This window comes from Rhamphochromis sp. 'chilingali' (genome assembly GCF_963969265.1).
Source record: "Rhamphochromis sp. 'chilingali' genome assembly, chromosome: 11".
In the NCBI taxonomy this organism is placed as follows: Eukaryota; Metazoa; Chordata; class Actinopteri; order Cichliformes; family Cichlidae; genus Rhamphochromis; species Rhamphochromis sp. 'chilingali'.
Window position 1 is genome coordinate 10,026,898 of NC_137938.1, and position 10,000 is coordinate 10,036,897.

Consider the following 10,000-nt stretch of genomic DNA (forward strand, 5'->3'; position numbering starts at 1 on the left):
AAAGTGGCCAACTCGTGCTTGCGAAGTTCAGTCCCTTTTGGAAATTCCTGGTCGATGTTAGCATGGAGTGAGCTGAAGTGGCACTGAAGATTTGAATCTTTGAAATGCGCTAATGACGTCTGACATATAAGGCAGAATGGCTTACCATTGCGTTCAACAAAAAAATATAAACTCTCCCACTCTGTTAAAAACGTCCTGTGTTCATCTTCATATTTTCTTTTTGCTGTGCATTTTTTTCCTGCCATTTTAAGGGCGAACTTGCTCCTACTGGGAAACTTTGCGGTATTTTCATCTCACACACATGCGCATTTGATGAAAATACCGTATTGAACTCAAGCGAAGCGAACGCGCACATTTTAAAACAACAACATAAAAAAAATCAAAACACAAACTTTGATATGAACGTAAGAGCCGCATGAAACCAGGCAAAGAGCCGCATGCGGCTCGAGAGCCGCGGGTTGGCCACCCCTGCTTTATACTTTAAATTTATAATTACATGACAGACATTTCTGTGTCCGCAATGATCTACCAGTCGCTTTTCTATATGTTTATCGTGTAATTTCACTGGTCTCGCCCACTTCACATCAGAGTGGGCTGTATGTGGCCCACAGTGTAAAATGAGTTTGACATCGCTGATTTAAATGGAGTTGAAGGCTGTACTCTGTGAAAAATATGATCTATTTTAATCATGTTGTCTTTTCTGTTTCTTTTCTTGATTCATTTGCAGGTCTTTCATTACTATGCGCCAGTTTTAGATTTGGTTCAGCTGGTTAATCTGTCAGACCTGCCAAGCTTCCTGATCTCCAGCGCCCAGTTTGAACTGTATCCTTATTTTAAAGTGTCTGTATCTGTGTGTTTGTATGAATGCTTAAAAATAAAAATAGAATATCATAACTTTTGCTTCCATCACCTGCTCAAATGAAACAGCTGCAGGATTAGGTAAGATTTTAGTATGTGTCACACACAAACAGCTTGGCTGTCAGAAACCAAAACAGTCATGGCTATTAATATACATTTTTAAAATTGTTGATAACAAAATAGCTTCTCTCTCCCCCCCCCCCCCCCCCCCCCCCCCCCCCCCCATTATTTCATTGTTTTAAGACTTTTTCTGTCTTTGAAAGGTGGTTTTATAACTTTTGTGCCTCAATATTGTGCTGTTCCTTCACAAATGACAAACAGATGCCTTTCTGGGATGTCTGTGAAAGCTAAACTTTTGTTGAACCAGCTGCGATCACTGTGTGGAAAGGTACGAGTAACTTAGCTGTGCTCTTACATGTACAAAAGTCTGCTACAGAAAGATCCGCCTAACCAAAGAAGCCTGTTCATTACATTAAAGCTCTTCCAAGATCACAAATTCAGAATGTTCATGATTAATCATATATATCGATCATAAATGACGTTGGTTGGGGACTGTGTGTATGCCAATCTGCTGTATTTCTGTTTCTAGGTCGGAGCTTTGTTCAGTCTGTCCTGTGTAATCACTCCCATTGCACAGCCTGCAGCCAGCCAACTCAGCTCCCAGCGCTGGAGAGAATCTCTATCTAGGAGACCAAAGTCTTTACCAGGTAAAACTGGAGTGTCACAGTCGCTTTGGCAACAACAAAAAAGAGCTGTCTCTCCTGCAGGGAAGTACATTGGTTAGTGGGACTGTACTGGTATAGGTAATAAAGTTATAAAGTTCTCCATTGGGAAGGCTCTGAAGTGGTGCTGAATAGATATACAAGATAATGCTTGAAACAACAACAGTTTTTGGCAATGATGCACCAAGAAGAAACATTAGGATGAAATAATAGTCATACAAAATGTGAGTTATTTTTCAGTTCTGCAGTGAAGCATAGGGATGGGTATTGATAAGATTTTCACGATTCCGATTCCATTTTCGATTCTGTTTAAAAGAGCAGTTATGTCACCATGAATCTGTGGACGGGTAATATCCATATTTTGATTTATGATTTTCTGGAGTTAAATGGGAACCAAAGCATATTTTCAAAGGTGTTATATGCTATAAAATACTTTTAAAAATTAGGTGAGGGAAATAAAAAATCATTTTTTCTATGTTTGAGTCACAGTAACTTTGACACAGTAACATCTGCAGTAATATTTACAGCTCTGATGACATCTCACCAGTGTTAGGTTTATTTTGACACCAAGACTATTTACACAGAGTTTGTAATTGCAGAGAAATACATTTATTTTGGTCATTTCCTTTTCAAGCAGGAAGCTCACCCTTCTTGGTATACACTTTAGATGAATACAGAGTTTTTAATTAAATACATATTCTTTAAATAATGTTCCCTTTTAGAAAAAGTAGGATAATTAAAAAAAACAAAACATTTATTATAGCTCTGTCACGTAGAAAAAAAACTGTGTTTTTCTGTGGTCTGTTATATAACATTAGGGGTGTTCGTGGCAATGAACTTTTTAATCGACTAAGCGGGTCAAGTAAGAAACACTTAAATATTAAGTTACATTTGAAAACTGTTTAAAAAAAAAAACATATCCCCATTCCACATTCCAAAATGTCATGTGACAATCTGATTGTCTTAGGAGTGATGATGTCACAAGGATGTCACAAGGATCCTTTGAAGTTTTTCTATAAATAGGGGTGAGAAACGGCAATTTTCAGTTCGTTTCTTCGCAGCCTTTGTGTTTGCAGCCTTCAAACGTTCACTACAGAAAATTTTGGAAACCTCTCAGAGTCATCGGATACAAACGCCAACATGTATCCAAGATTACGGCAACCGAGACAAAAAGATTTCGCCGCCTCTACTTCCACGCGCGGCCGGCCAATTTCTCCAAATGGCCTCTTATCCATCCAAAGGGCATTACAGGAGAGTAGGAATGAAAACAACCATCTCCAGAACAAAATTCGACAAATTGAAGAAGAAAAACTTCACCTGGAGAAGAAGTGCTTACAGATGGAAGCACAAAACAAACACCTGGAAGAAACACTACAGCGCCAGCCCGACATCAACATTATTAATGAGGGCTGGGGGATCAAGTTTGCTCAAGCCAGAGAGCAGATTGTATCCCTCATCAAAGAAAACAAGAAAAAGAGCGCTGAAGTTAAAGAAATGTCCGAGCAGCTTCAAGGCAGGAAAGCGACGATTGATAAAATGGAGTGGGATCTGCAATACATGGACCAAATGAATCACCTGCTCCAAAGAAAGCTTGATGAAGCTGAAGAAAAAAATAAAGAAGTCCTCCAAATGAAGGAACAACAGGACACAAAGCAAAAAGACCTGCAGTGCGAACTCCAAGGCATGCAGGAAAAGTACAGAATGGTGAAGGCAGAGTTGGAACAAACATTGGTCCAAAATAAAGACCTCCTTCAAGAGAAAGAGCAACAGAAAGAAAGACTGACAGAAGAAAAGTGCATTATCAAGGACTTTGAGAGTAAAAATCAAAAGTTGCAAGGATTCTGTGATGAACTGAAGGTCAAAACAAGTGAGCTGGAGGGAGAAAAGGAAACACTAGAAAAACGATGCTCACACATGCAGAAAAAGATTGATCACATGGCGAAAAACAACTCAGAGCTCATTAAGGGGATATTGTTGGAATTCAACAACTTGAAGCGGGAAAACACAGAAATGCAGGCCCAAAAGCAAAAACAAGACAAAACGCATGAGGACCTGCAGTGTACGCTCCGCGATATCCAGAAAAGAAATGAGCAGCTAGAAGGCCTGCACAAAGAAGATCAAGTGAGAAATGCAGACCTGCAGAAGGCAAAGCTGACACAGGAGGCAACATCCAAAGACCTCAAAGAAAAGCTTGAAGAAACACAAGCAACATTAGAACAGGTGGAACAAACATGCAAGAAACTTGAGAGGCAAAACACAGAAACCATCGATGAGTTGAGAACCCTCATCCTGGACAAAAAGGCGCTCGTGGAAAAGTCCATGAAAAAGAAGAAAAGATTCTTCAGCTTTTTCCGGTAGAGGGACAATACTGCTTCTTCAACTGATGTAGCCTCGTCTTGCTCCACCTCTGTTCACCCCCCAACCAGTCCCGGCAGTTGACTGCCCCCTCCTGAGCCTGGTTCTGCCGGAGGTTTCTGCCCGTTTAAAGGCAGTTTTTCCTCCCCACTGTCGCCAAGTGCTTGCTCAGAGGGGATTGTTGGGGTTTTCTCTCCTCTACCTTGTTTCTTTATTTACTTGTTAACTTTTTGCTCTTACCTCATTTAACCTTGTTTCGTTATTTACTTGTTAACTTTTTGAACTTACCTCTTTTAACCTTGTTTCGTTATTTACTTGTTAACTTTTTGCTCTTACCTCATTTAACCTTGTTTCGTTATTTACTTGTTAACTTTTTGAACTTACCTCATTTAACCTTGTTTCGTTATTTACTTGTTAACTTTTTGCTCTTACTTCATTTAACCTTGTTTCTTTATTTACTTGCTTGTTTAACTGTTTTTCAACTTATCTAACAAAATAAAACAGTTGAACAATACTCAAAGGATAAATTCATCTAATCTTTACAGAGTTTTTCCAAAACACTTTCAAACATTCAGATCTGTCTTTCATTTTCTTCTTGAAACCTCATGAATGGTGAACTAAAAACTCTGGAACATGGTTTGAAACACTGAAATTGTTTCAGCTGAAACTGGCAAAGTCATACGTGCGTGTGTGAGTGTCACAGGTGATATGGTGTCATGTTTAGCCTCATTCACTCCAGAATTATTTAGGCCAAATCTTTAAAAGTGTCACTGCACACACATTTCAATCACACAAACGCAGGATTAATTCTTTGCAGTATTTTATCTGATTTATTATGAGAATGTCACGCCTGATCATTTGCACCCACAACATCAAAAATGGGGGCAAAAGGGAGGAGACCACGTTTAATCGATTATAACACGAGGTCAGAAATATAAGTGCTGACATGAGTAGTGTCCACAGAAACCTCTGAATCTCAGCTAAAAACTCATGTAAACCATGTCTACAAACACCAAACAAAGCAAAGACACCAGACAGTTAAAAGAGCAGTTACTGCACCATGAATCTGTGGACAGGTAATATCCATATTTTGATTTATGATTTTCTGGAGTTAAATGGGAACCAAAGCATATTTTCAAAGGTGTTATATGCTATAAAATACTTTTAAAAATTAGGTGAGGGAAATAAAAAATCTATTTTTCTATGTTTGAGTCACAGTAACTTTTAAAGTGTTTGTGCTAATAACATCATGTACAGTAAGACAGGCATGGAGAACAGCACTGACTGGGAGAGCCTTTGAACAGATGACATACAGTTCAATTCAACATATAACACTTTATTAAGAATGAACAAGCATCTAAGTAAAATCTATTTATTTAGTCTATCATCTGTGATATTATTATGTACAATTATAATGTATTGTTCACCTCTCTTAAATAAACAGGCAGCCTTAATGTATGAAATATTCATTCATTAAAACACTAAAATTTGTCTGTTGTCTCAGTGGCTGATAGTGCCCACAGGCATCAATAGCTTGAAATAGCTTGAAGCTATTTATAATTTTTATGTTTAATGGGTGGGTGCTCACGATAAACAGATTTTGAATGAAAGCCCGGGAACTTCAGTACCACAAAAAGTGGCTATTCTCTGTGCCCATATGGATCAGTCCCTCTTATTACCATTATTCCCTTAAGCCTCAAGTTGGTTAGTTAACGATTCGATTCTTTATCGATTCTTTATCGATTCTTTTTAAAAAAGGAGAACACTAAGTTCAATTAGCTTAGAACTTCGTTTTATATCTTCTCTTTGAACAAGATAGAAATTTAGGAGTAACATGGCCTTACAAACCCAACAGTGAGATCTTAAGAGATCCACAGCCTATGGCTCTTCAATGGGGTGTCACAGGGTCCCCAGAAAAAAAAATTGTAAATGTAAAATAATAAAATAAATATTCTTCTGTAGCAATAACAAATTATAACATAAATTATTCAGTAGCAATTACACAAGAATATCCAGTAATGTCCCTGCCTACAATTAAACACATTCACTTACCTAAAATTGGGGGCATCTGCTGTGGCAAATGGGTTCAAGCCTTTTACCACAAACTTAGTCACTGTTCGGTGACATTCGTCTATCCTGGCCTGAAAGGAGACGCTACCGGTAGACTGCAGCGAGAACTGCCAGCATCTGAGCCAGACTCTGCCTGTCTCTCTCATCATGGTCACCTAAATGCACAGTAATGGCAGGTTTTGTAATAAGGCAGATCGCGCTAACATAATATGCACTGTTAGCTGATTATTTACCTGCCGCATTAACGGAAGAGGACGTGCAAACGTTACCGCTGCTGCTGGGTTGAGATTCACGAGTCCGGAGCGGAATTAAAAACACGACATTCATTTAAGGTCATCACGCGTTTTGTGAGCAAATGCTTTTGCATAATCGTAGTGTTTCCTCCCTTAAATGAAATATCTACTTTGCAAGTATTGCAAGTTGCCCTGTTGTCATCCGTTCTCGTAAAGTATAACCAAACTTTTGAGCGTTTGAGCTGCTTACGCGCCGTGTTTCCTGCCAGGTAAATGACGCTCTGCAACGTGGTGACGTCATTCGGGGCGACTGGAATCGATAAGGGAATCGTTTGCAAAAATGGCAAACAACTCCAAGGAATTGAAACAGTGGGAACCGGTTCTCAACAAGAACCGGTTTTCGATACCCATCCCTAGTGAAGCATAATAGAAAGATTAAAAAAGAAAAAAATAAACTTCTGAGAGCAGTCGATATAAGTAACAAATGCTCCTGTCTTTCTTTTCTTTTAGTGCCCGATGTTGAGGTCAAAGGTGAGAGTGCTGCCTACTTCCTGTTGGTCCAGGGCTCGGACAACGCTGAGCGTGAAGCCTGCAGGGTCAGGATGCTGCACTCAGACAGTCAAATTAATGGAGCGGCTGCCATGGCAACTGTGTCCGCATTACTGAGAGAGAAGCCTCTGTCATCATCAGGTATTTTATGTGGAAAAACTTGTAGGCGGGCGTCTGTAGCCATTTTCACAGATCCACTTCTGCACTGCACTTTCATAGGCATTAGGAAACAGATGTGCATGTAATAATATGTTTTCGACTCAGTCTGATTGGATATCACATGGCCTTTTACCTGCCTGCCATCTAGTACAAAGCTTGTGTGATGTCTAATTACACTCATGTCGGAATAGAGCAAGATCCCGGGTTGCGGGGTCAGCAGCCTAAGCAGGGAAACCCACATCTCCCTCTCCCCAGTGGCACATACCTGGAACACCTCCCCCAGGAGGTGCCCAGGAGGCGTCCTTGTCAGATGCCCAAACCACCTCAACCTTTCGATGTGGAGGAGCAGCACCTCTACTCTCCCGGATGGCTGAACTTCTCAACCTATCTATACAGGAGAAGCCAGCCACCCTTTGGAGGAAGCCCATTTCTGCCGCTTGTTTCCATGATCTCGTTCTTTCGGTCACCACCCACAGCTCGTGACCATAGGTGAGGGTAGGGATGTAGATCAACTGGTAAATTGAGAGCTTCGCTTTTATACTCAGCTCTCTCTTCAATACGACTGACCGGTGCAGCGTCCGCCTCACTGCAGCCGCAGCACCAAACCGTCTGTCGATCTCCTGCTCCCTTCACCTGTCACTCGTGAACAGGACGCCGAGATACTTGAACTCCTCCACTTGGGGCAGGAACCCGTCCCTGACTCATAGTGGGCACTCCACCCTTTTCTGGCTAAGGACCATGGCCTCAGATTTGGTGGAGCTGATTCCCATTCCCACCGCTTCACACTCGTCTGCGAACCGTTCCAGTGCGTGCTGGAGGCCATCACTTGATGAATCCAACAGAACCACATCATCTACGAAAAGCAGAGATGAGATTCTGACACCACCCAGGTGAAAGCCTTCCGCCACTTGGCTAAATCTATTTAGAACTATTTCATATTGCCATTGTTTTTACTGTACGTTGTTTGTAACATATAGGCATACAGGGTATGGCATATGGGGATTCTAAATATTGCAATATAGTTTGTATCCAAATATCATGTCACATTTGACCTCTGATCCCACTTTTACCTTTTACATCTGCACTACAAACTTCTTAAAGCAAAGCAAGTGAATATTGAACAAAACAAAAATTCCTTTAAAAGTAAATACTGCCCAGAGAACGAGCTGCCTTGGCACAGCTCTGTGGTCTGAGTGCTTCTTGTTATTATTAGTTCCTGTTTGCAGTGAACCCAATCATTGTCTCTTAAAAAAGGTTTCAAACATGGCTGTTCTTGGGCAGGTGGATGTATTGGATGTTTAATCATGATGGACAACATTGGGAATGGTATTTTGGGTATAGTAAGTGTGATTATAAAAAGGGTTTTAAGCAAACTTACTTGACCCTGTGAGTTCTGTGTCACAGCTTCAACTAAACAAGTGGTCAAACTGAAATAAAAAGTCTCTTAATTTCATGTCCCCTTCAGGTCTCTCCTGCCCCTTTGGGGAAGTTTTGTTCAACTGTAATCACATTTAAAGAGCACTTTAGTAGTTTCTCAATATTTGTACTTTTGGAAGTTCTAACAGCAATTTGTTATCTGCCATATTTAAAGAAAGCCCTTCAAGTGGCTTTTCGCTTAAAGCGGCTCCTCAGCTTGACTGGAGTAGAAGCCCACAGAAGGCTTCTCCCACAGAAGCTGTGAGGTGGTTATTGTTCATCACGTTAGGCTGTACTGGAAGCTTATAGTCTTTAACACTGCTGCCCATCCAAGTGCCAATGATTGTATTTATCAAAGCTTAAATCTTCTTTGCCTCCATTTCTTTCTTCACTGCACCAATCTGCTTTCATCGCATTGAACTGTTGCGCTGGTTCTCTTGATGCTTTCACTATTTCATTCATTTTTTTATATAGGAGAGAGACCAACAGAGAAATGGGCGAGAGGACTGACATGATGCATAGATGATTTACTGTGTGGACTTTTCAGGCTATAAATAACCAGATGGGTGATCGTCTATGAAAAGAAAAATATACTTTTTGCCTAAACGAAAAAGATCCTCTTCTCATAAAAGTCCTTCATCGTTCTCAGGCTTTAAATGTGATTCAGGAGACCTGCTATGATGTTTCCTCTCGAGAGTGTTCCTGTTGTTGTTAACATTTTATGCAACCTTCAGGGGACATTTTCCTTTACTTTAGATACTTTTAAATGCAGAGCAACACTATAAAAGATGCCCTGACTGCTTCAATGACACAGCATAGTTTGAATGAAAATACTGAGGGATGTGCACCTGAGCAAAATCGTGAAATTCTAATTATGCACCTTTTCATGTACTAGAAAAATCATTCAAACAGAGTTGCAAATTTAATTAAGGAAACATATGTTTGCTGCAAAATATTGGAGCACTAACCCAGCTACTTGTTTCCGATGCTTTATGATGTCTACAAGATGAAGTATTGTCTGCTTTAAACCATTTGTCACATGTTGCATGCACAGGAAGATTAGACAAAATACTCTTTGTTTTGCAAATGGATGCTTTGTCTTCTTTTGTATCTTGTAAATCATCTCGTGACTCTGCAGGTTTGTCTTTTGTCACTGCAATAAGTCCTCCAGGATTACAGCACTGTACTACTCCATCACACAAATTTGCAGTATAATTATGACACAGTTAAAAACATTTGTTGAGAAAAGTTGCTTGAGAAACACCGGATCCCACAACCCCATCACCCAGCTCAGACGAATCTTTCACTAGCCCATCGCTGCCTTTTATATCTTGTCATCATTTCTGTGAAAGTTTTCTGTCAACTTTTTGTGGAAAATCTGTCGAGTGTCCCTGCAAACAAGAGAAATATCAGCTGTCTTACTGATTTCTTTAAAAATGTCATTATTGTTTTTCTGCTTATCAGGAGCTGCTGCAGGCAACATCCTCCACTCTCTGCCATGTCTGCAAGGAGACTACATGCTGAGGAGAGAGAGAAGAGTGAGCCAGGTTCAGAAACTGGCACTTCAAGAATATCTTAGTAAGTACAGCGTTTAAAGAGTTGGAATATGCTGTAGTTCTAGATCATTCCCTATAAAAT

The 10,000-nt window shown here is 40.2% G+C and overlaps 1 protein-coding gene across 1 annotated transcript in view; it reads left to right on the plus strand.

Annotated features, from left to right (window-relative positions):
* The window catches only part of mtbp (MDM2 binding protein), a 45,481-nt gene that overhangs the window by 18,758 nt on the left and 16,723 nt on the right, over positions 1-10,000 (plus strand). Inside the window, exons 9-13 of the mRNA XM_080896977.1 lie at positions 728-822; positions 1,180-1,246; positions 1,448-1,565; positions 6,749-6,928; positions 9,827-9,940. Of these exons, the coding sequence (XP_080753103.1) occupies positions 728-822; positions 1,180-1,246; positions 1,448-1,565; positions 6,749-6,928; positions 9,827-9,940 (574 nt within the window). The remainder of the gene's footprint in view (positions 1-727; positions 823-1,179; positions 1,247-1,447; positions 1,566-6,748; positions 6,929-9,826; positions 9,941-10,000) is intronic.